This window comes from Brachyhypopomus gauderio, chromosome 11 (genome assembly GCF_052324685.1).
Source record: "Brachyhypopomus gauderio isolate BG-103 chromosome 11, BGAUD_0.2, whole genome shotgun sequence".
NCBI classification, from domain to species: domain Eukaryota; kingdom Metazoa; phylum Chordata; class Actinopteri; order Gymnotiformes; family Hypopomidae; genus Brachyhypopomus; species Brachyhypopomus gauderio.
In genome coordinates, this window is record NC_135221.1 from 17,790,231 (window position 1) to 17,817,516 (window position 27,286).

General features: G+C 47.9%; 1 protein-coding gene across 1 annotated transcript; it reads right to left on the reverse strand.

Annotated features, from left to right (window-relative positions):
• On the reverse strand, nt 1-26,973 carry limch1b (LIM and calponin homology domains 1b). Its single transcript, XM_077022498.1, is given in 26 exon segments — nt 1-1,948; nt 2,202-2,304; nt 2,458-2,566; nt 2,899-2,979; nt 3,270-3,384; nt 5,917-6,011; nt 6,126-6,202; nt 6,271-6,441; nt 6,656-6,748; nt 7,749-7,862; nt 8,396-8,421; nt 9,012-9,086; nt 9,222-9,391; nt 9,464-9,639; nt 11,669-11,790; nt 11,873-11,960; nt 12,152-12,481; nt 12,954-13,308; nt 13,537-13,691; nt 13,841-13,967; nt 14,785-14,820; nt 16,299-16,661; nt 21,183-21,435; nt 25,078-25,117; nt 25,119-25,277; nt 26,950-26,973. Coding segments are annotated over 26 exon segments (3,468 nt in total). The 5' UTR covers nt 26,959-26,973; the 3' UTR covers nt 1-1,922.
• Nucleotides 26,974-27,286: the final 313 nt, after the last annotated feature.

Consider the following 27,286-nt stretch of genomic DNA (forward strand, 5'->3'; position numbering starts at 1 on the left):
ATCTTTTCAGCGTTTTATTTATAAACATAGAGTATACTGTAAAGCCATTGCATTTGAACATCAAAGTAGTCTATTCGGATAGTGTACATTGGAATATCACAATAAATATACCTTAGAGTAGGTATCATTTCCAAAGTAGCTATTTTTCCTAGGCCGCTCTGTAGCAAACCTAAATATTTCAGTTATAACTAATATGACGTAAATGGCTACTTGACCAGGTCACTGACAATATAAGAAATTATGAGAGCATATTTGCCCAAAATTCTTTGAGGGTGAAAGTAAACAAATTGAATATAAAAGCTTTCGATATGCCCTTATGGTCCGGTACATACCATGAAGTAACAGCAAATCATTCCTATTCGTTAGTGTTTGTTAAGCGTAGCTATTGGCACCAAAGTAAAGGGTTTATAGGCAGTTCATGACGTGATTTAAAAACAAAAACAAGTACTGGTATTGCTAGCCGTGTGCTTTATTTCTCAGAAAAACAAACAAAACAAAACAAAAACAAAAAAACAACAACCTCGGGCTGCTTTTGCCTGTAAGCATCTCCCATTATTTACCCAAGCCAGATTTAGACGTAAGGCAAACATAAGTCTAAAGTCTGGAGAATGTGTTTTGTGAAGCAATCTACACTAGCATAGATCACACATATAACCGACGGTCTTCATGATGCTATGAACAGAAACTCCAAGGGTTCAATTTCTTGCGTTGTGGTCATGTCAGCGCAGACCTGCGAAATGTCGCAGCTTCAAGCCTTTAAACATCAATGTGCAATTAGTTCAGCATACTGTCCCCACTACCAAAATAACAGTCAATTCTTTCTTCTTATCAAAAAACAATCTTTGGATTTAAACACTCAAGATGCTTCCACCCCATTGTGCGTCGGCTGTCCTCAACCCGAGTCACATCGTCTCAATGTGACAACATTCTCATTACTAGTAAAGCGAAACATCTTAAGACGTCGACGACTAAGATACGCGTGAACAGAGCCGCCAGGACTGACGGGATTGCTATTGTTACGTCAAAAGCATCCGGCGTACATGCATTCACTTTATCGGGTCAAGCCAAGAAAGTATAACGTGGTGCATGGAAACATCTTCCCGACACCCCCAGCTCAGCAAATGCAGCAGAGGGCAAAATGGGCATCCATGGGGCGGGGAGAGCTGTGCTCATGGGTGTGCGGTCCACCATTATGAAGGATGACGGAGTGAACGAAGCAGCATTGCGTTAGTCATCCACTTCCCCGCATCCTGATTGCAGCGAAATAGATCTCAAGCTCGATGAACCAGCTCTAAATTCTCATATTCTGTTATTGAAGGATAGAAAAATAGTGAAAATCTGCTCGTCCCTCACGACGTGTTCACATTTCCAAACCGTGCATAATTACGAATTCTTTTTGGACAACTCGGACGATCACAAGTCACTGTAGTCTTACAAAGCTTCGCAACCACCTACATTTCAAATATAGATCACAATTTTAGCAACAGTATGTGTAATGGCTTGGTGATATTCACACAGAAAAAAAAAGATGACCAGACACGTATTTGAACTGTAATTCCACGAGTAGCTGTAGTTTTAGACAACGTGCTGGTTTTAGAGCAATGCAAGTGAAGTCATCAGTTTTAGTTTACGAGTGTTTAATAAAACGTCTGCGACTTGCAGAACTTTATTGATCAGAAAGTGGAATCAGCCAGGTTGTCACTTGCCATTTCACCCTAGAAAAAAGCACCAGGCTTTCAAACAAGTTGCAAATTTGCTCCTTGGGAACTATACATTTGGCTAAGGGCAACGGTTAAAAACTGGGAAATATTGCATGGGTCTCGACCAAACGTGAAGGTGTCGGTGCCACCAGTCCGAGCGTCAGGTGTTTAGGAGAAGTGGTGGTCGCCACGAAAGACACTGTGCCGACTCCCGACGTCTCCTCACAAGGTGGTGGGCTGACCCGCGGCTGGACAGAAGAGCAGACAGGAAGACACAAGATGAGTTTCCGGCTTCGTCAGTGAACGAGTGCGTCGTGTCTATTTTAGGGTTTCAGATTGCGTTCACCGATCGTTTCCACCGAGGGACAAAACTTGCGCTGCGTGTTCTGAGTAAACAGAGCCGCGGGGATTAATTAACGAGAGGTACATTGTCGTGTGCGTGCCCACACCGTCACCTAGGGACCACGGTGACGTTTCCGTGCACTTGTGTTCGTGACTCACAGCGAGATCGGATGTAGCACTGGTGACAGTTGAGCAGACCGTTCCGGATCCTCACGTCCGTCCCTGTGGTGGTGTCTCCTAGCTGTCCTTTACAGATCCCACACTGAGGGACAAGGGGGGACGGAGGGGATGGGTTAGTGAAGAAAACAGATACTTATCGGAAGCACAGGTTCAGTGACACATTTGAAGGTCTCTTTCGCTCATGTACACACACACACACACGTCCACTTGACCACATACACAGTGACATACAGACCTTAAAGCACTGGATGTGGAAGTAAAGGCTGAGAGTCTCAATAATCATCGCCGCTCCTTTACCGAGGGGATGGCCACAACTTGAACACAGCTTCTTCCCACTGACAGATCTACACACACACACACACACACACACACACACACACACACACACACACACACACACACACACACAGTTCATGTACCAGTTTATTAGACTATTATGTTAGTACGACACAATCCAGACCATCTGTGGGAATCTGCAGTGAATGCAGTTCTTGCTTGACTGCAAAGGAAATGAAGACACATGGGTGTGGTTGGAGAAAGAACAGGAGGTCTTGAACAAGGCTGCCCCCAGGTGTTAGAAACAGGTACTGCTGCAGGAAACAGGGGGAGCGAGAGTGCGAGATCGAATTAGTGACAGACACAAGAGTGGGAAGGTGTGAGGGGAGGATCCCTGTACCTGTTTGGTGACGGAGGAGGTTGTGGTGTGTCTGTGTGTGAGGGGGACTGTGACACACCAACACTTTCTACGGAGTCAGACCTGAAGAAGCAGACGCCATATGCTCAGATCTTTAACAAACACTCGCACTCCTGCTGGGCCACCACGTTGCACTCGTAGCATTTTAAACAGGCACATCAATAATACAAATAATAATGCGGAAACAAAGATGGGAATACTTTAGTCATTAAACCACACACACACACACACACACACACACACACACACACACACACACACACACACACACACACACACACACACACACACACACACACACACACACACACACACACACACACACACACACACACACACACAAAGACACATACCTTTTGCGTCCACCAGATGCTGGATGAGTGTTTCTAGTACTGTCCAATGATGCAGTCTGTTGCAGGTCTTTTGATGATGGCTTCTGCTGGTGCTGCTTATTGCTCCATGACACATCTATAGAAAACATAAAAATCATTTATAAGAAACATAATACACATTCACTTAAATTATAACAAAAAATATACTGTCCAAAGACCACTAAAATTGGTGTCTACTGCCCTCTAGGGGATACTAAATGAAGAGCAAGGTTGGACATTACATATTAGTGACATACTGAACAAATACTGCAGAAAAACACATCGCTAAATTGTAAATATATTTAAAAACAAACATACATGGCAACACCTGAAAAAGACTAAAAAGCCTACAAGTACCAAGCCAGTCAAATTACATTAAAAGTACAAGAATGGGGTCAATACTGCTCATAATCGCTGGAACATATCAAAACAGGTTTAGTGGCCTCATATCTAAGTTTGGCCTCCCGCATCATCCAAGATGTTCTTCTCTGTGTTCTTTGTGTTCACCTCAGTCACAATCTACTCACAGGTGTCAAACTCAAGGCCCGCGGGCAAAAATGTGTCATTTTATGTGGCCCGCGAGAGCTTAATTGTCCAAAAAAAAAAAAAGTCAAATACGTGCAGTGACCAGAAACTACATTTCCCACAATTGTTACTCGCGAGGTCGTCTCAACACTGCGGTGTTTTCAAATCGATGCGATTTCTCCAATAAGTGGAATTGAGAAATACAGATAATGATCCCAAAATGTCCAGGAAAAGAAACATCGATGCAGATAGAAGGGTGTTTGAAGAAAGATGGGAAGGATGTGTCTTTTGTGTTATGAAGCGGTGGCGGCTGTCAGAGTACAATCAGCATCGGCATTTTGAGACCAAACACGGAGCTAAATACGCCAAAATTAGGCGTCTAAAAAACAACAAATTGCCAAAGAATTAAAAGGCAAACTGCAATACAAACAGAATGTGTTCACAATCACAAACAATGCGGCAGTAAAAGCTAGTTTTTTGTGGCTGAATATATTGCTGCACTTTCAGAGGGAGTGTTTTTGAAGCAAAATTGCTATTTTCAGTTATTTAATATTTCAAGTTTTGAACAAAGTAAATGTGATATCTTTGATGTTGTTTTTCTTTGTTCATTATAGTTTGATCGTTGATTGATGGAGTAATGTGGGTTTCAGAAACTTACAAAAGGATTTATGTTATAATAACAGAGCAACAAGCAAACACTTTTTTACACCTATGCAAATATCTGTAATATTTGTAACTTGAATAAGTAATAAATTCAGAGGTATTTAACATTAAGGAGTAGGTACATTTATAAGTTACGTATGGCCCTCTGTGGGCATCGATTATGCTGATGTGTCCCACAGTGAAAATGAGTTGACGGTGCAGCTGTCATGTCCAAGACGTCATTAAGGTTATTTGGGGTTTGAAAAAGTGATTGTAACCCACTTGTATACTCTCAGAGCGTAGTTGTGCTTGGTTATAACATGTTGCAGCTACTAGAGCGGCGGGAGCGTGAGTCCAACAGCCTGGGTCCATTATTCTCATCTACGACCCTCACCGGTTGGCCTTGGCCACCCACTCACATGTTCTGTTATGCACTTTCTCTGTTTTTATAACAGAATATGTGACAGGACTACGACTACATTTTAATTGATAGGTTTTATAAACAATGCATTGAACAAGAACCTCTGGTAAAACACCTTAAAAGGAGTCTTCTCTTCTAAAATTAAAATTACTGAACACCATTCATTCACTTACAGTGTATTGTCCCACTTAAAATGACCATTAGCTATACATGATAAACAACTTTATCAAAACAAAATACAAATGATTCTTTTAGGGAAAAAGGAGATTGTGTCACTCTGCACAATCTAGACACTGTTTGTTTCTTACATAACTTCTTTTACACAGCTATTCATAAAACTGGATCAGTGCCACAACTGTTGACTCACTTAAGTAACAACGAAAATGCATCCAAACTTTTAGAGTCATGAAGTTTAATCAGTGGCTACAGTGGTTCAGCCCCACAACCCTCACACACCAACTGTCATCTGCACTTTATTTGGCCCCTGCTTGTACTTTGATGTCAGGTGACTGTACAGAAATGTAGAGGCTCCTTTTTCTGAAAGATTAAGTCTTTTGTAGGTACATTAAACATTCCTGTAAATTCCTGTATATTCATGATAAGTATAAATCAGTATGATTGGTTGAAAAAACACCCCCCCCCCCCCCCAGTAAAGTCACTCTGGATAAAAGCTTCAACTAAATAAAACGTTGTGGAGAGGTTCTAGTGAGTGTGTTTATTATAGTTGTTGAACTAATGATAAACACTGCATTGTTTATAAAACCTATCAATTAAAATGTAGTCCTGTCACAGATTCTCAGTTATAAAAACAGAGACAGTGAATAAAGAACATGTGAGCAGATGGCCAAGGCCAACAGGTGAGGATCATAAATGAGATAGATAGATACACAGACAGACACACACACGCACACAGATACACAGATAGACACTTTAATGATCCCAGGGGGAAATTTCACAACCAGACTATTCTACACAAGCTACCACTGCTCTATTAGCTGATCTTATCCACACACACACACACACTCACACACACACACTCACCCTGCCCCGGCTGCACTGCCTTGCTCTCCTCACACACGTCTGCTCTCTGCCCGCTGCGCTGGTCGGCCGGCCGGTCACAGTTGTCCGTCTGAAGGCTGCAGCAATGCAACACGAGGGCAAAGACAAGCTGAGCAAGACGGGGGGCAGACAGAAGTTTGGCACAAACGGCTCCCTGTAGTGCTGGGGAAGACGGCGCTAGCACCACTGACCTCGATGTCGCCCACGATTGTCCTTCCGTCTCCTTTGTTTCTTGTTGTCTTTGGGTCTTGGTCTCCAAGGTCTCCTTCTGAAGATGGAAAATATAGCATCATCCATCCATCCATTCATCCCTCCATCCCTCTATCCCTCACTCACTGTCTGGTTCTCCAGCTCCTGCTGTTTGCGTTCCCAGTCAGCTAGAGAACGCACGATGGCCTGGGGAGTGGTGGTCCCAGTGAGGGGGGTAGAATCCAGCCAGCAGGGTGAGGGGGGCAGGGGCGAGTGGGGTGTTAGAGGGGCAACCGTCTCCTCCAGAATCTTGCGTTCCTGCGAGAGGCCATTAAAGAGCCATTAACTACTCGGTCATTCTCACAAGAAAGGTGTCCTTCAAAGACCTATAACTGAATAGATCGATGTGAGACGAATTTAGTAAATAAACGTAATTACTATCTTCCCAATGTGTCAACACACACGGGAAAGATACACGAGCTGAGCTGCAATGGTCAGAGGGAATCTTGTGGAAAAGAAACAAAATGGTTGCCTCTTCGTGGTATCTCCTCTCTTCTTCTTCAACTTCTTTCTGGGCCTTCTCCCATTCCTGCTTGAGCTTCTCCTGCTCACGATGGTACCTCTCCTGCGAGCACACACACACACACACGCACATGCCCACACGAACACGCACACACCCACAGAAAGGATAAGAAGTCGTCTTATGAAGAGGAGGTGAAAGGGGGGGGCTTTCCTTGTCCAGTCTGGCCTCACCTGCTGCTAGATCCTTCTGAGGTAGTACAGTACTTAAAGGAGACATTAGGGAGACAACGGTGATGTCCAGTTAGAGGGTTACTGATGGGAAATGAACCTCTATCTTCATCTAATACAGAAGAGTAAAGCCAAAGCTGCTGGAGACCAGCCACATCTAGAGCTGCAGGACCATTTTAAAGGCACAATCTTCCAGGAAAGCATGTTGATTAATGTGGGCCATGTGCTTTACGTCCAAACCCCATTTTGGCCTGATCGGTGGTCCACAGCGGATTGTGCATTTAAACTTAAGTGCAATAAACAATGAGAAACAGTAATCACTCTCACAAACATGCACACTCTCAGACACACGCACACACACACGCAGGTGCACGCTGGTGGTAGAGGCAGTCTCGTCTTAAGCAGGGCACCCATGCACCATGCAGGTGGTTCACTTTAGGTCTCTACACAGAGGCAATGAAACCTCGCCGTGTCGAAACGCCACCTCAGTCTCCTCAAAGTTCGGCAAGAATCATGAGAAAGCGTCACGGGTCCTAATGGCTTACGCGGCATCAAAGGCCAGTTTGTGTGCGACTCTCACAGGCAAAAGCGAGTCGTGGTGGTCAGAACATGCATCCATACTCCACACGGCATCTCGCAACACTTCGGTACATCAGCGCCGCTCGGAGAGCTAACGCTCGAGCGCAATCTCGTAATCTGGAAAACGACGCAAAGCAAACGCCGCATAAACGGCCCGCCTCATCGTTCCACGCCCGCTCCGAGTCCGCCGGGGGGGGGGGGGGGGGTTTGCGTGTTGGTAGGCTGTGGGGGCTGAAGCATGCCGGGTGGGCGGGGCCTGGGGGGCGGGGCCTGGGCGGTTAGCGAAGCTGCGGTACCTGAAGCATGCGTTCCTGCTCACGCTGCCACCGGGCCTGTCGCTCACGCTCCTCCTCGGGGTCCCACGCGAAGGGCTCGCCCCGCTTCACCAGACTCAGAACCGCGGGGGCCACCTGACCGGGCCGCGCGTGTGCACACACACATACACACACCCCATTCAAAAGTGGAAGGAATAAGGGAATAGAGTTGGTCTGAAGCTACTTTTAAGCTGGTCGTGTTTTGCTACATGACCTCTACAAGAAGGAGGAGATGAGATCACGGGAAAAGATAGGACAGCTCGGACTGACCCTGCAGGCTTGCTGTCTGATGTCAGATGCCAGAGGTCTGACCCTTTACCCTTTATGCAATGTGTCAGACTTATTATAGCAATAATGATATAATTATCATTATATCAATTAACTCATTAAATAGTGACATCACTTTATTTTCCATTTATGGACAAAGGAGATGGTGGTTTTCCTCAAGCTGTTAAAACCTTCCCGCATATTGGTAATTATTAAATCGTCCTAATATAGCATATCTTGTATATCATATGTAGCATATTTGACATGCGTTTAAACACCAGAGGAGAAACAGCAAGAAAAGTGGTCTGGAATGAAAAAGAGGAGGATGTGGGTGTAACTGGGGAAAAATCCCTCTCACTTACGTTTTTGTGCACTGATCCAGCAGGTTCTGTGAGGGGGGAAAAAGACAAAGTCTTAAAAGATACACAAAAAAGTACAGAGGCCACAAATTAACTGAAAATTAAAAAGTATTATACCAGGCATAAAACAAACTGCTACACTGAGGAAAAAGAACCCCAGGACAGAGGTGTTTCCTCAAAAACAGGACCACACTAGTCTTAGCACTTATAATTGAGTCTAAGGTTATAAATAAATTGACATAAAACATAATTAGACCTGATTAAGAATGAATAGATCATATTTCCATTTTTTAAAATAATTTTCTCTTTTTTTAGTTGCATAACAAATAAAAAGTCATAAAATTAATATTAAAAGGATTCAACATTACTCATTCAATTAAATCAACGCAGCAAACACAGCATATGACCACACAGGTTAAGCTTAGACATCAGTTGAAGTCACATTCACAGAAACCCACACGTGGACATCACACAGAGAGAGCCACATAAACCAATCAATGTGGGGTTAGAGCAACATGACGGACATGGCACTTAGTGGGACCTCAGCCAATGGGAAGCCTCGAGGAATACTTCACATGATGGGGCGGGGCAAAGCTCAGCCAATTAGTCAGCAGTTTACCTGACGAAGTGAAGAAGTCCCAGCGTAACTTAGGGTTACTGGATAACGGCGCTAGCTGGGCATTGCTGGCCAGCTCTAGACAGTAACCCAGAGTCAGGGAGAGAGGAGAGGACACGTGAGCCACTGCTCAACCTCACACCGTCCGCTACGTGAAACAAACTGTGCGGGATACACTGCAGAGCTGAAGGTGCGTCATCGACAGCAACTTGCCTGTTGTTGGGGTTCTGCAGGCCGGCTTGGGTGCGGGTCGGAGCCGAACAGCTAGGTCTGGTTGAAGCTGTCTATTTGGTTCTGGTTGTAGTTGACCAGCTGGTTCTGGTTGGAGCTTCCCGGTTTGTTCTGGTTGGAGTTGAGAAGTTGGTTCTGGTTGGAGCTTCCCAGTTTGTTCTGGCTGGAGCCGAGCGGTTTGTTCTGGCTGGAGCCGAGCGGTTTGTTCTGGCTGGAGCCGAGCGGTTTGTTCTGGCTGGAGCCGAGCGGTTTGTTCTGGTTGGAGTTGACAGGCTGGTTCTGGTTGGAGTTGACCGGCTGGTTCTTGTTGGAGCCGAGTGGTTTGATCTGGTTGGAGTTGACCGGCTGGTTCTGGGAGCTCTAAAGTCCTCTGTGGGCATTCCAGGACTGGTTCACTGATCTAGAACATGAAGCAGATCACTTAAGACCACTTAATAAATGACAGCATCACACTGATACGGGTTTATCTACCAATCAAAACTTTCTTGTACAGTTCATCACACTACGAACACAAGTGCACTGTATGATAAAGGCGGGAGACCAGTCTACCCAGACAGATCGTTACCAATTTGTACTAGTAAATAACGAATGCTCAAAGCATTCCAAGGTAAAGTATGGTGTCCCACAAGGATCTGTACTGGGCCCCATATTATTCTCATTATATATGCTACCACTGGGCACCATCATTCGTAGGCATGGTATTAGCTTCCATTGTTACGCAGATGATACTCAGTTGTATATATCTTCCAATCCGGATGATCTCATTACAACTCTCTTACTAAAGCTGCTAAAAGCAATTGGGCTGATATTCCCCTTACCCTAGGTCAAATATGTCAAAGTCAAGGCCCATGGGCCAGATCCGGCCCGCGAATTGATTAGCTATGGCCCCCTGGATGATATTTAATTACTATTAGAACAGGACTGCAGGCTACAGCCGCCCGCTGGTGTTTTGCACGCACAAACACTACATTCCCCACAATGCAACGGTAGCCCGCGAAGTCACTGCAGCGTGCACAAGCGGCGAGGGTCAGCGTGGCGAAAATGACGTAATTGCTGTGGCTCCACCCGTGCGTGAGGGTCTCACGCTCTGTCGATTCGCGAGGTCGTGCACCTTTCGAATTTTGTAACTTTGCGTGCGCCGCGCCTCAGCTCAATGAACAAAGTCATATTTGCAGGGTTCATACACCTTTACAAGGTGGAATTCAAGCACTTGTATGTCACTTTCAAGGTCCATTTCAATATTTCCCAGCATCTTAAAATTAATTAAGTTGAATATTTATACATATATTCGAAATTATTTGAAATAATTAGTTTTTTTATCACATTATTTAATGGTTGTTTATTTTCAAAATGCCCGATCTTAATGTCTTCACGTTCTCTCATGTTTCATCCTGGAATTACAAGAGGCTCGTATTTGTTAACGTAATACAAGAGAACTATTCAGTCAGATAGCCATTTGTTGTGTAACGAAGTAGTTACAATTTCACGCATTTTCAAGTACTTTAGCCTAAATTCCAGCACTTTATTCAGCAAGTAATAAAAACCTTTTTTACTTTTTTCATTTAATGTACAGGACACGTTTTCTTTGAAGGAAGTTTGTTTTTATCTGTTTGCTTGTTGAAAAATGTTTTCACTTGAAATTACTGACAGATCCATAAGAAAAAAAAATATTGCTTTATTTATTTAAGCATTAAATAATATACACTGTGTTAGGTCTTGGTTCAATAGGCTATGTGCAATCATTTCAATATGTTTTAATAAACATTGAACCAGTCTGGAAAATTTGTAGCAAATTTGGTTTTTTGGCCCTCGGTGTATTTGACTTTGACATCCCTGCCCTAGATGGTTTTTCATTAACTCCTAAATCTCCCGCAAAAAGCTTAGGTGTCACTATTGATTCTGATCTTTCATTTGACACACATATATGCAATGTCACTAAGGCTGCCTTTTTCCATTTACGTAATATCGCCAAGCAGAGACACTTACTTTCGTTAGCTGATGCAGACAGAGAAGCTGGTCCATGCTTTGGTCTAGTCAAGATTGGACTACTGTAATGGTCTTCTAATTGGATGCTCTAAACAGTCCATAAAAAAGCTACAACTTGTACAAAATGCTGCAGCTAGAGTCCTAACTAAGGCTAGAAAATTCGATCATATTAGTCCCACTCTAACGGGCCGACCAATGGAGGATGGGTTCCCTTTTGAGTCTTGGTCCTCCCGAGGTTTCTTCCTATTCCCCACCATCATAGGGAGTTTTTCCTTGCCACTGTCGCCTTTGGCTTGCTCATTAGGGATTTGGACACATACAATTGTAAAGCTGCTTTGTGACAACATGTGTTGTGAAAAGTGCTATATAAATAAATTTGACTTTGACAGCTAAGACTATCCAGTCTACCCAGACGTTTCTTCGCTCATCACACACAGGCTGACCTGATTGGCTGTGGTACCGGTCCTCGAGGGGACCTGCGGGTCCAGAGCTGCCTGCTGTGTGGTATTCTGGGTAACTACAGCAGGGTCAACACCCTCCCTCTCCTCCGCCGCCCGCACACTCCCTACAAACCAAAAGCACATGAGAAAAAAAAGGGAGGCAAAAAAGCCTTGACTGTGAGACAACCGGTTTCCATGATAACAGACCTGGCAACTCTTCGATTCTGGGCTCCTCCTCTTTCAGGGGGGGAGACACACCCCCGGCCTGCAGGACCGCCTCTTCCTGAATTGGCACCTGCTGAAAAACCATAAAACAATGTCGACCAGATAGTTCTGTTACTAATAGAATCACAGAAACTGTACTGTGTATTAACAATGCAGGCACGGCCTTGAACATGTGAAACATGAAAACGTGTGTGTGTGTGTGTGTGTGTGTGTGTGTGTGTGTGTGTGTGTGTCAGTGCGCATGTGTGTAAGGCTGCGAACCATGAGCAAGAAGGTGGGTCGGCTGGGTGGGCACTCCACCTCCCGGCTCTGCGGATCAGGCCCGGCACTGCCCGGCATCTCCAAGTCCGCTCGGTCTGGAAGCTCCGCCTCTGGAGGGGGCGTCGGTGTGTGTGCGGTGGCGTGAGTGCCTGAGGATTCCGCTTCTGTGCCGTCCGGGTGCGTGTTCTGAGAGGAAGAGGGGTAGAAGAAGAGCGGAGAAGACTCGCCCTTCCTCTTCCTCTTTCCGTCGTTCTCCTTTTCTCTCTCCGCCCAGCGCTGGCGCCCCTTCCCGCCAGCGAGGCCCGGGTCCGCGTCGCCGTTCACGCGCTCCTGCGGGACACGGAGCAGACGGACGTGGAGCGGAGCGTTAGCTACACCAGCCACTCAGAACACAGGAGGATTACTGTGTCTCCGTGCGTAGGTCGTAACTTCAGTAGTCATCACTGTTGAATTGGGCGTTTCACAACCGCTAATCTATAGAAGTGTTTTTATTCCCGTAGAGTCCTCTTACACGCACTCAAAACACTGCCCCCCATTCATCACTGCTCCCACTTTGCACGCGACACATGCCGTCCACCAGGGGGCACCGTGAGCCTCTTTGCGCTACTGAACCACCCCAGCACCACCCACGACAGACTGCAGCTCTTATGCAGAAACACCCCTGGCATGTCCAGCTCAAAAACTAGCTGCTTCCGCAATGAACAACATGGACCTGCTGATGGCGCCACTATCATACACTTGATGTTTGCCATGCCCCCTCCTCAAACACACACACACACACACACACACACACACACCGTACCTCGCCCGCCCTCCCTCCGTGCGTTCCGCCCGCGTCCTGCTGCGAGCCGCACGACTTCACCAGGGCCTCCAGGGTGGAGGTGAACTTGGGCGCGGGCAGAGACTGCTGTCGCAGGTACCGCAGCGGGCCAGAGCCCGTGGGGGAGAAGGGGGAGTCCTCGGGGGTGGAGGGGGACGGGGGCCCGCGGGAGGGGTCGGCGGAGACGCTACGCCCCAGGACCCGGGGCAGCTGGAGGCGCTCCATGATGGCCTCGCTGATGGTGAAGCGCTGGGCGTAGCGATGCAGCACGGCGGCCGCTTCCTCCGGGGTTTTGGCTCTCAGGTACGCCTCGTGAAGCTCCCGCTCACGACGTTCCCTTAAGAGGGAGAGACATGAGCGAGAAAACGGGAAAACGAGAAAATGAGCGAGACAACAGAACCATCGCGGAGACACAATGACTACATCACACTACACATGCAGACACCAGTTTTAGCATCTGCAAGTGCTCAACACCAGCCAGACCATCTTCTGAATCACAGCACCCTCTGTGGAATGTGTGACATGCTCTAGAGAGGACGCGGGGGACAGTCGCGGGGGACATTACTTGTCCTGCACGATCTCCCTGTAGGTCTTGATGCTCTTCCGTCTCTCTGAGCAGTCTTCTCTGTTCAGAAGCTTCTCCATCATCTTCCTCGTCTCCTCTTTCTTTATCAGGTCCTGCGACACGCTTCGTCTTCTGCTCTTCCACCGCGCCAGGTCCTGAACGAACACACACACACACACACACACACACACACACACACACACACACACACACACACACACATACATACCGATTAGCTCAGCTGCTCGGAGGACAGGACGCCCACTGCATTTGGACCGCCGGTCCTGCCCGGGGAGCCACTCACGTCCTGCCAGTGGTTCTCCTCCTCCTTCATGCGGGTGTACTGGTCGTGCAGCAGCTCGTGACGGACCTGACTGTGGGCGGCCAGCGTGGCGTCGTCCTCGCCCCTCATGTCAATCATACTCACGCTCCTACAACACAGAAGGACGGCGTGGGAAGATGATTCACCCGCCTGTCTGCTCCACCCCCCACCACCTCATCAAAGAAATAGGACATTAGTCAGCAGATTTTATAAGCAAGGATGAGGTTTATGGTTGAGCTGGACTAGTTTTTTAGGCCATGCAGCTTGAAGACACTTGAAGACACCAAGACGACATTATCAAAGCCACGATGTTTATGGACCCATCGTTATTGCTTATGATTAGTACAATGTTCAAATATCTCAATACATTTTGCATTCATTGCTAGTCCAATTCAGAATACCAACTGGGGTTGACAGTTTGGAGTACGAGACATAGAGGGCGCTAGTGAGCAGGTTCTGCAAAGCAGAACAGTATCGGTGCTGCTCGCCTCACGTCCAGCTCCATAATGTTATATTAATATCAGAATGCTTCCCTCTGTCTAATAATAGCATCACTGGGTGAAATAAAACCACCAAAGTTTATTTTTCAGATAAACATATTTCACATGAAAAGGTGCAAATATTATCTGCGTCCTTTAATGTGTGTTCCGTGTTGTCCGGCAGTTTAATAAGTGTAAGTAAGGCAGCCACTTCTGAAGATCGGCACGTGAAACATCTGGAGGCCGGTAGCAGTTACTCCTGAGCTCATGCAATAAGTCAGCAAAAACATTTCAGTCAGCAGAACAGACGAAGGGCCGTGAGCAGGCACGTTGTTGGACGGGGGTCACGCAGCGGTCACGCAGGGGTCATGCAGGGGTCATGCAGGGGTCATGGCCGAGGCATGCAGACGCGAGGTGCCGGTGTTGCGAGGTGTCGGAGGAACTTACTCTGTGTCATCGGATAGGCTAGCCGTGTGGCTGAATCTACAACGGGCAAGGCAGGGGGGTTGAGAAGAGGGTGGGGTTGTGAAGGCGGGGGGGGGGGGGGGGGGGTAGAGGCGTAGCAGAGGTGGGAGAAGCACAACAATGATTTGTAATGAGGGTAGTGATCAACTCGAATCAATACACTGAGGTTGTCCAAATGAAACCGTTGACTAGATGACATGACTCCTTGATGACGCATCATAACGTGAAGAAATCCCCACCCTAGATGCAAGAGGGTAGCCTACACATGCTCTACTACAGGGTCAAAGGTGAAAAATGGGATAGATAATGAGTGTTCGCACACCGTGTTCAGACCTCCCTTACATACTGAAATATCTTACACACAGCGAGCACAAAGGGTGGACTATTAAAACCAGATGTTTTTGGCTGGAAGGGGGAGAGTTACATGTTCTGTGGATGAGAGTAACTGGGCCCTGAGTAACTGGGCCCTGAGTAACTGGGCCCTGAGTAACTGCTCCACTAGGATACAGGACTATAGATAGTGAACAGATACTGACCCTGAAGTCACTGTGTAGAGATAAAATGCATTCGGTTTTTAGAAAAAAAAAAGGCCATGAAAAATAGACCCGTCAGTTGTCAGTTATATGACGTTGTAGGAAATAAAAAATGACATCGCTCATCAGATCTGATTCCACGTCAAGGCTTATAGAGTGTTTCATCAACCATTAAAGTATCACTTGCCTTTGCTATCTTCCCCCTGAGACCATTACTTGTTAGTGACAAAGGGGGTTATAAAGTTGTCCAAGAGAAGATGACAGAGAGGAGAACCATTAAAGGATCTGGTCTTCTGCCAATGTCTCAGAGAGGTCACAGTTTAACCCTGCGCTGCCGCAGTGGTATTCATCCAATCACGAGGTTAGATATACATGTGGAACACTCATACGGCTCCTTTCATGTCAAGTTCAGAAGGTTAAAAAACCTCAAGGGCTTCCATGCACATTCCATTGGTCTTCTCTGTCCTTCTGGTCTAAGAGTTCATCCTAACAGCACATGCAACCAAAGCAATGTGTTCCCTGCCTGTGTGTGGCAGGGCTCACATGAAAAACATGGAGAATCAAAGCATAAAAAACATGCACAGTAATGCAGTCCAAATATTGCAAAAATTAAGGAGAACCAGCCATTCAGAAGAGATGACAAAATGTACTTATGCAAGATTTGTTATAATCCATTTTGGGTCCATCACAAGCACTAGGCTGTGTCTGCTTTGAGGAGGAGGAGAAATGTCTGTGTTATGATGCCTCATCAAAAATGTTTTTTTTTTTTTTGACTTGTTTCAGTGGCACGAATAATCAAGATCGAGAGGCTTTAAAAATATGAATTAAGAGTGGCATCATTACAGAGACTTTTATTTAATGTAAATAATTAAAGGAATAATGCACCAGTATGTGCAGTAAGCACAGCCAAGATGTTCTAAGGCCTTAAAAACAGCAGGCTTGACCACGGGGACGGGGGCTCACGTTGGCGACGGATCATCGTCCAACCAGGATGGCCGTCTCTGAGACTTCTCGGTTTCTGACCCTGCCTTCCCTGGACGAGCCGTCTGATTGGTGGACGATGGCACAGGAAGGAAGTGGGTGGGACTTGGGCTGCCGTGTTTAGGTGAGATTTGGCTGCGCCGAGCCCACATGTCATCCTTCCCAGAGTCAGTTGTGGGGGAAGCCCTGCCCTCTTGGTCTGTGATTGGTGGAGGGAACTTTCTGCATGGCCCTGGACTGGCCTGAGGGCTGGGACTCGGAGGGCTGGTCACTATGATGCTTGTTGCCATGGAGCTGGTCGTCAAGGATGTACGGAGTTCTTCGGAGCAAGAGTGGGCAGGACTACTGCTGAGAGAATTATGGGATTATCACCATGGACAACAGCGGCATGAGACAGTGTTAAGCACTGGCAAAATGTGCACTGGTAAACACACATCTACCCTCTGTTTATAACATTATGTCCGTTCCACTCATACTGACCATACATGATGTTGCACAAGAACACTACACGTCAAATTGACAGCTTACTGAGGGGTGCAGGGAGACCTACACCACCAGAACCTCCTCTTCAAAGTCTTAATCAGTACCCTTCATCTTGTCGAGAGAGACGAATGACCGAGAGTTTTCTGTTCAGTCATTTTCAGGCCGCATGCGGTTGACAGTTCTAGTGCTGTGCCCCGGCATGGCCCGTCCACGTTGGAACGAGACGGGTACTGGTGGCTGGGTGTGTGTCAGACAGAGACTCCTGAATGGAGGCTTTCATGTCTAACTCAAAGGAGCCGGATCTTTTTTGGCCTTCGCAGACAAAGAACCTTCAGTGGCCACCGGCTGGCAGCAGACGCCACTCGCCCAGCCGAGCGCCCCGGTGCCGTATGTCCAGCGCACCGATGGCACCACCCCTGTGCCAGCGTACATGCATACACACCCAAAAATACACCACCCTCCACACACACCCACCCACACACACAGCGGGTTTGGTACGGCCATAACGGAGCCTTCCTACATCGAGATAAACGTACTAGCCGGCACTGCATGGAATCTAATCTCTATGAACATGAGCCATTCACACTACAGCATGCAGTACAACTGGCCAGCTTGCTCTGAACAAAGAGGACTTCCTCAGCAAGGGGGCAAATGTCAGAGTGATTTAATGGTGGCAAAGGCTAATATGGTCTTCTCAGAACCTCATTTGAACATGGCCCAACGTCAGTAGTGAAGCAGTGGTCTTGTCCTTGGTCACAGAGGCCATTCGCTGTTGCTTGCTGAGAAACCCGGATAAATCAGTGCTATGAATTATTGTTCTGGGTGCACACAGCAGTGTAAACATCATTACGGGGTCCACTTTAAACCTATCAGACTAAACAAGCCCTGGAGATGTGGGTTGCAAAGTAACTAACTGCTGTCGATAATAAGAACCAGACTTTGTGAACATTTCCGAATATTTGAGCTGGCACGATCACCTTCCCTCATTTGGTCTGTTGGCCGGTCCAGTTTGGAACAAGAACCGGCACCACTCTCGAGGAATTCGGGAAAACGCGGCAGGAAATGCCGCAGTTGTTGCTGAGAGGAAGGCACTTTAAAGAGCGGGACGCATAACCCGGTATCGCAAAAGCCGCAGGGACCAGTCTAGCGCGGCGCACCTGATCCAGATATCGGCCGGCGGAGCCCGGCGTCCCGTAGGAGGCTGACCCTCCGGGACCTGCCCTCCGGGGCGCGAGTGAGCCCCGTAAACGAGCCGGTCCGCTCCCAACAGCCTTCCTGAAGGGGCAAACCCGACTCCGCTCAGCCAACTATGCTGAGGCTCAAACACAGGAAGCCCGATCATTTCCCCTCCTTCCTCTGGGAGGGTCTCGTATTGTGTGCATGTTTGTCTAGGTAAGATGGACAGGCTGTTCTTACAGCAGAGGTCTGCAGCCAGCACATCCATTCTGATTATTATATAACTGCACATATGAAAATAAAATGTGTGGTAAGACCACACAAACCACCTCATACCTCACACAAACATGCACAAAGACCAGAACTCACACAAGCTCAACCAGCAGCTGTATGTGAAGAGTGGAACTTCTTTAGTAGCACTCAAATATAACTGTGGCAGGATGCTGGCTTCTGTTATGTCTGATATTATGATTCAGGGCTTTTGGTGTCAATGTCATCAATTTTTTAAAAATTTCATGAAATTTCTTTAACTGGAGCACCTATGACACTTCCCAGCTAAGCAATGCTCATTTTGAATTGGCATCAGGTCAAAAACAAACAAAGATTACTATGATACACCAACTAATTTGAGTGGAATACCAGAATTTGAGCACCATTCGAGTTACTCCATGACAATGAGCCAAGGAGTTCCTGCTCATATGAGGATTTCAGGCAGAGGATTTTTCCCTGAGCAGTCCGAAGAACCCTCAATACATTTGTCTTCTGGCTCTTTCTAAACAGAGCCGATATTCTTGTCAGACATGTTCTGTTTGGCATTCGTTAGGTCAACACTAAACAGCATCTCCAACACACCACGGACCACCCTGCGTTAGCTGGCTGTGTCCGAGCTCCTGCCTCTGGGAAGCCTCTCTAAAACAAGAGCGAGACGTAGCCACATATTATCAGACTCCAGACGGCCCCCTTCGGGAGAGGCTTGGCTGGGATCTCTGACTCCAGCCGCCCGGGCCCCCCATCACCGCCAACTGCCCATCAGAACCCAAGCTTGGGATGCATCGGACCGCTGCCTCCTCACCACACCAGCCATGCTTCCGAGCTCCAGCCGTGGGAGAGTGCCTGCGCAGACGCAGGAGCTCAGAACTGGGTCGGGTCTTGGAGGCATGCAGGTCCGATAAACAGTAGCAGGAGAAGACGCACCACAGAGAGGTTTTGACTGCATTTGTGATCGGTATCAGCAACAAACACGCAAACCTTCTGGATAAACTGAGAGACAAAGTGATGTCTGCCATTCTCCACTGAAGTTGGAAGGAAGTGTCAAAATGGAGCCGGTCATTTTCTCGGAAAGAGGCTTTGGAACTTTGTTTTGAACTTCAGGAAACAACCCTACAGCAAGGCTTTAACTTTTACTGCATCCCACAAGCACAGAACAGCAAAACATGTCCATAACACAACAACAAAACACCACCAACAGCACCTATAACACAGGGAAGGTTCACAAGCACAAACGTTCACAAGCACAAACGTTCACGCCTCTGAAATATTGAACTCAAGCCCTCTCAGAACCCTAAGGAGCAGCATTACAGTCAAACTGATCAATATCCAAGTTGTTCTGAATAAGAGTGCCTGCCAAATGCAATAAGTGAAAACATACATAATACAATATAACATGGAAAAACGCTTATATGAAAAAAGGCTTATGTAAATCAGCACAGATATTAGAGAGATTTTAAACACAGAAACTGCAGCATGGAGTGTGTGAACGATGCAGGGGGAGAATGAGAAGGACCCTTCTGTGCACACATCGGCACTCTCAAATCTCACACCAACATTCACACAGACCTCACACAAGCTCAACCAGCAGCTGTGCGTGAAGGGTGAAGCCTCTTCAGTAGTACTCGACCACAACTGCGGCAGGACGGCGAGTAAAAATTACGCTGTAACTCAGAAACTAAATAATGAATAAAAAAATACTATATATATATCACATTCAAACAGGAAGCATGTCCATCGATCTCAAAATCGCAAAATGTCCCTTCATCTCCGTTCGGAGTCTTTTACAGGACCAGTGGTAGGAACTGGAAAAAGACCAGGTTCCAGGACGTCCATCAATTAGCTCACACATCTGGTCTCTATCAACCACTCCCCTCATACCACTACTGTATTAAATCAACAGAAGGTCCAACCACATTCTCTATTCCTCTGTTAAGCCACGATGTCAAATACTGATCATACTCCCGAGGTTTTGTTCTTCACCCCCTAGTCAGCACATGAAGGAAAGCTGGCGAGTTCCTGTTGTTGTCAGGACTGCTGTGTTGAGTTTGGCGGTGGTCAAGGCCTGTGGTTTGTTCTTTGTCTTTCAGAAGCCCAGTCAGGCCGTCCCAAAGCACTTTCCCCAAACGCCTTGGCAGCTCATGCGCCTGGAGTCCTGACGCCACGCCGCTGTTTTTGCCAGGGAGCAGAGCAGCGAGTCCCGCTGGGAGCTGCCAGGCCGAGGCTAAACGAGCAGAGTTCTTCTCCCTCAGCTCGTAAAACACGGAGAACCAGCTACGCTCGACTCATCGTGTCTTGTTGTTATTGCGCTCGGAATGTAAACGATCACTCTCGATATTGCCTTTCGGAGTCAGCCAATTTTAATCTTAAACTGGGTTTCCCATTCCAGGCCTCTGAGCTGACCTCGATCTTCCAGACTCTCGAGCCATCTCCGAAGCGAGGCTGTTGGATTCATTGACCTAATCCATCCGGATCTGTGTGGATGACATCTGGAGGAACCCTGCAAATCTCTGACTGGAAGCAAAACATTCTGCTTTCATTCCTACAAACGTATCCGATATCGTCTTTGACGGGACACCTGAGGAGCCTCAGCTCCTTCCTCCCACTCCTCCAGAATCACCGAAGGAGCTTCACACCTCTGTCATATTACACAACCTACAAGTTCCCACACCGGCAACACGTCCACACTATGTGCAGAGATGTTGTAGATGTTCATATATAAGCTACAACGCTTCTAAATCCTAAAAATGTCTTCCCTAACGCTTTGCTATCCAACATTTCCACTCCTTCCCAAACATCCCTGAAGGTTTGCAAGACCGTTGGGAATAAGGAAACGTGGGTATATTTTGTACACTGAGAAAGGGGCAGGCTCTTCATTGTGTTATTGCAGAGGTCACGTGTGACGTATGACTGGGGTCACGTGTGTCACTGAGCACTTGCCTGAAAGGTCTCTCCCCGCCCGTGGGCGACGTGGCGTTGCTCCAGCTCTTGCGGTTGTCTTCGCGGTCGGTGTGTTGGCGTCGGAGCGAGGCGGGCACGTACGCCGTCTGGTTGCTCTTGTTGGGCAGGTACTGGTTGAAGGGCACGGCGCTGCGTGGCTCGCTGCAGGACGTTCGGCGTGCCAGCATGTCGTCTCGGCGTACGTCCGGCAGCTTCCTGTGCGGGACGTCGCACTCCGAGTCGCTGCCACGACCTGCAAGACAGGAAGCAGGGACTAAGGGATTCCAAATGCCGAAAACTACATGAAAATGACCAACATTTCTAATATTCAACAAAATGGATTATAACAAATCAATACAACGAAGATTTATAGTACCTGTAATCAAGCCATCTGGCCATACATTTACAAACGTAATATTGTGACAAAAATTTAAGGTATAATAAATTTAGCATTAAAGTTTTATGCATCTTTGTTAGAAATATCTACATCACTTTATCAGATCAGAGTCCGTGAAAACTACCTTGCGCTACCCGCCTGTCCGATAAAAACAGCCGCGCTGGCATTTCGAGAGGAAGAAGCTGACGGAAGCGTCTGCCTCACGAGTGAAACAATGCGACAGCTTCCTTCTCCAGAAGCACCTGGATCAACAGATGCTCTCCTGTGTTCCTTCGCCCTTCTTCTGGAGGAATTCTTAAGCAATGTGCTCCCCACGTGTGGCCTCGGTGTTAGCTCAGTCCCCTGGGGCTCTGGGTAAACACATTCTGTGTTTTCCCTGCATTCCTGGTGACTGAAGCTCTACCTTCTAAAATGTTGGGACTAACAGGACGTGACTTCTAAAAAGACCCGGAGCCGTCAGTCTCGTAAGGGCTCGTATGCGTCTTGTAAGGGCTCGTATGTGTCTCGTAAGGGCGCGTATGCCTTACTGAGTGCCTAGAGTCTGTTTTTCATGTTCTTTTTAATGCATTTTTTATATACACGGGGAGACTAATTCCACATCAGTATTCTTTGACACTGAATACATAAAATATTTACATATATATACGCCATATATGGTGGGCAGTAATAGAACATGACAACGTGTCATTTTTGCATTTACTGAGAGAAGAAATGAGAAGAGGGTTCATCACAAGACCATCCATTTCATTTCACCTCCTTGTCCCACGTTCCATAATAAATGACTAGAATCCCTCAGTCAGTATCCAGTTTCTCCTGGTTGTCAGGATCTAATTGGATCCAGTTGCCTAATTACTGGTTGGCTAAGCGCTGCCTCAAAGCAGAGAGGAACATCAGAAGCACAGAAGCTCCGGGTCAACGAGTGCCTGCTGTGTTGTGTGTAAACAGTCAGGTGCTCCCTCATGTACTGAGAGGCCCGGCCTCCTCCACTACACACTGACCTCCAATCAGTGAAGAGAGCTGAGCTCTAGAGAGACTGTGCAGTTTGGTACTCATAACAGATCTGGAATCAGCAATCAAGATACAGCGATACAGTGCCACAACATGCTCTTAAAGCAGCTCAAGTTTGGTTTCATCTGACCAAGACTAAAGGTGCTTTCATGCTCTTTTGCAGCTTGGCTTCTCTGGTCGTGAGTCTTTCTAGTGGTTTTGCGTATCGCGGTGAGCCGTCTGGGGTTGAGCTGGTGTTGTCTCGGAGTGCTCTCAACCCGTGCCGCTTTTGCTCGGGAGCAAAAAAGTATTCCGTGCATTGCTGTGGTCGTCTGAGATTGCGGCTCGCTCTGCTGTTTTTAGTCTCGCGACGGCACCAACGCTTCTCTGGTCTCGGTTTCGAGACCCAGCAGCAGGAGCGGACTCCGGACGTCCCGTCTGGGGAGTGCGGCCTGTCTCGGCTCGACCACAGCTGGCCTGGGAGCCAAGGGCATGCTCCCTTTGGAAGCCCCACAGTGGAGCCGCTGTATAGAACACGAGCGTTGACTCCCATACGGCTCACGAGATGTAGAAGCCATTCCACTGATTAGAGTCATCGTTTGACCTCATAGAGTCTTCGTTTAATTTCAAATCCGACAACCAGAAAAACACAGCAGAGCACAGCGAGTCAACCATCCCATCAAGACGCACGCTTGTGTACGTTTTTGTGAGGAAAACCACTCCATGTGTGAAACAGGACCAGCGTGCTGTGGTGTGTTTTACACTAATCGATGGCTCACCCCACTAACTTGTGGGCCTGCTGACATTATATCAATCACTCCTTATTCAGCCTAGCTATAATGACATCTCCATAGCTTCATTCAAAGCCCACACATAAATGCATCTTTACGAGGCCGACTCACTGCGATTAAATATTTACGAATCCAACATATGCAAATGGCAACGCTACACGCACTTGGACGAGGGCCATGTTTAGTTTCTGAATGAAAGAGAATGACAGGCACTCCCATGTGCCCACAGAGGCTCGAGACTTTGGCACAAAGGCCACACTAATTATTCATCACTGTACTAGACTGATGAGAACAATTTATTTAGGCGCAAGAACACCTTTTGATGTCTTTGAATGTCAACACGCTCATACAAAAGCGAAGTCAATCACCACTGAAGTGGGTGCAAGAGAAGCACGCACGCACGCGCGCGGCACGCACGCACGCACGCACGGCACGCACGCACGCACGCACGCACGCACGCACGCACGCACCGCACGCACGCACGCAAGCCACGCACGCACGCACGCACGCACACACCACACACACACACACACACACACACACACACACACACACACACACACACACACACACACACACACACACACACACACACACACACACACACCACACACACAGAGAGACAAATGATTCAGGTGGACGGAGAGCTGAGAGGGGAGGTGTGATTTTGCTCAAACCCCAAGGGGTTGCAGGGTAGGTGGGGTGTGGAGTGGCGGGCGAGTGGTAAACACAGCGCTGAAACGGATGAAATACACTAAACAAACAGAAAAAACTTTTCTTATCAGTTCATTTCCTGGAACTAGAATTGCTATCTTGCACTGTAACGAGTCGCAGTGACTGATTTCTTGGCCATTTTCACCAGTAGACGAAGTTTCTTGACCGTATTTTAGCTGAACACATGCAAAGCTGAGAGCGTCTTGCGGTTAGAGGCACGTGCTCCGTTATCTGGGGGTCGTCGGGATGGGTTTGGAGGGAAGGGGTTCAGAGTCAAGAAAACGAGAATGACTCCTACTTGGTCACATGATAGGATGTGGGGTTCTACTTCAGGAGTGCGGAGGCATGTGTGTGTGTGTGTGAATAGCGCTCTACCTTCTATTGCAGCTCTCAAGATAACCAAGATAATGACCAGTCCAACCAACCTTCATGTCATGTGACCTCCCATGAACTCTCTATGCCCTGTGTGACTCAGAGCCGTGATTTCTCCTCTTCTAAGAACTGAAGCGTGTATCCCATGGTGATGTGGCCCCGGGGACCGCACACACATCAAGCAAAACAACAGATTCATTTATGTGCATCAAAGACTAAAGGAGACAGGATGTTCAAACGCCACAGCCCCTTCTCTGTGTTCTTTTTGTAATTAAAGAAAGAAAGAAAGAAAAAATTTTAGCCTCAACTCCGTCTGTTGCAACCGCCATGCACGTTTAGGAAATGACGGCCCTAACACTGTAACATGACCATCTGCAGAAACCACAGCTCCACGGAGACATTTGACGGGCGGCACTGAGAACCACTCAGATGGCTCAATCAGCATCCCTGTGTGGACGCGTGATTGGCTCTCTACTTCCTCAGAGGGGAGGGGTTAGGCCTGATTAGCAGAGGTAAATGTTCGGAGTCAAATACAGCTGTAGGGCTCCGTCTCGCCTAGACAGTGTGTGTGTGTGTGTGTGTGTGTGTGTGTGTGTGTGTGTGTGTGTGTGTGTGTGTGTGTGCGCGCGCTCACCATCACTGTAGCCGCGGGCGAGCAGGCCGTCGGGAGAGGGGCGTGTGGCGTGATCGGGAGCCGATGGAGTCCAGGCTGTCGAAGGAGTCGTCGCGCGCGTGTCTGGGTGGAGACAGGGAGTCACTGCGCTCTGACTCCCAGCAGTCGATGTATCCGCTGTCCCTAATACTGCACCTAGGACTGTCACACTCCTCGCCCTCCTGGAACGTGCACACACACACACACACACACACACACACACACACACAGTTAAACCTCAAAACACACCCCTGTAACTAACGCGTGGCCTTCTCTCTTGAGTGTCAGCGTACATATTTCATGTGGTTGTATTTTGCAAATAGATCTTATGACTCTCATATCTGGGCAGAAGTCGGTCCCTTCCATCCGGAAGTCCATCAAACCCTTTCGCAATCGCTCTAAATCCCTCCTTTCCACTCCTCTAGTTTCACTTCATCCTTCCCTCTTTCCACTTCACAGCTCTGTCGTTCCTCTCTCACATTTTGCCCCTTTAGGCTCGCTGTAACCCTCTCCCACCTTACGCCGTGTACACCAAACCTAAGACTCAATTTCCACACAACATAAAAGTAATCCTTGATAAACTGCATGCTTCACGCTTTGGTTCTGCAGTAATGTCCTGCCATGTCCTGTGCAGCATGTGCAGGCTCTGTCGGCTGACCCTGGAGGTGGAGAACCCCACCCTGCACCGTCTGCCCCCTCGCTGTGGAGGACTGAGTTCTCTCTCTCCCCCCAGACCTGCAGCGGCGAAAAGTGCAGCCCCACAACCCCCCCCCCCCCCCAAAAAAAAAAAAAAAACCCGATCCTTTGATCCGATCCAGCAGACAGGCTCAGAGCTCTGATTGGTGCACTCACAGACCTGAGAGTGTGATGAGTCAGAAGACACCCCCCCCCCCCCCCAACGGGTGACCGCTGCATCACCACAACAATCAGGGTGTTCGCCACAGACCTACGCAGCACTGTGAGCAGCGCGATCGACCCGTGCCGGGTGCTCTGTCTGGGCGAACAGAGGACCTGTGTGTTACAGTCCACACAGATGGAGAATCGCTTCTCAGACAGACAAACACAGAGAGAGAGAGAGAGAGAGAGGAGAGGAGAGAGAGAGAGAGAGGAGGAGGAGAGAGAGAGGAGAGGAGAGAGAGGAGAGAGAGAGGAGGAGAGAGAGAAGGAGAGAGAGGAGAGAGAGAGAGAGATGAGAGAGAGAGAGAGAGAGAGAGGAAGGGAGAGAGAGGAGAGGAGGGAGGAGGGGAGAGACGAGGACGAGAGGGAGGAGGGGAGAGACATGAATACCAAAGAAAAAAATGTGTGCATTAATGTCATCCCACTGAAGGCTGCTTCATCTAAGCAGCTCCAAACGCTCCCTAGCTCCCCGGTCCAAACTTGCTCCCCGGTCCAAACCCCTGCTGAGGCGCGAGTGTTGACAAATGCACATTTTATGACGCTGCGGATCTAATGGTGCCTCGTCAGCCCAAAGCTGCCTGCACATGTGTGTGTGCCATCAGTTCTAGAACATTCAGCTCCTATCCTCCAAGGAAAACTGTGTGTGTGTGTGTGTGGTGTGTGTGTGTGTCTGTGTATGTGGGTGGCAGTGTATTTCACTGACAGAGCTGTGCACGAGGAGTTCTGGAGCGTAACCTGAGCTCTAGAGCACGAGTCGGATCAGAGAATAAGGAAATGACGGAGTTTGACGGAGTGGTGATGTAAACGACAGATAAAGATCCGCTAGACAGGCAGACATCTGGCGTACGCGGTGCGTGAGGTCGGTCACACGGAGGAGGGGCTGCTGTCCACCAGGGGAGCAGGAGTCGTGCGTGTCTGGAAATACGGCCAACAGACCAGCAGCAGTAGCAGGTTTACCTTGCGCATCTGAGACAGCAGCCCCTCGAACTCCTGCAGGGCCAGAGTGGGCCCGTTGTACGTGCCACTGCTATTGGCTGCTCGGACCCAGCCAATAAATGGTGATCAGAACCTGGAAGAGAAAAACAAAAACGACTCACTTCAACAGTGCAGCAATCTATCAACAATAATGCAGATCTCTTACATCCAGACACCCCAGACATGTGTGCACACACATATATGCACGCACACACTCGTGTACCATGTGGTCAATACAGGTTGCCGATATTAAAGTGGGTAAGTGAGACGAGATCCAAATTCCTTTTGGTTCTTCTTTTTTCCGTTGTATTTTGCTGCG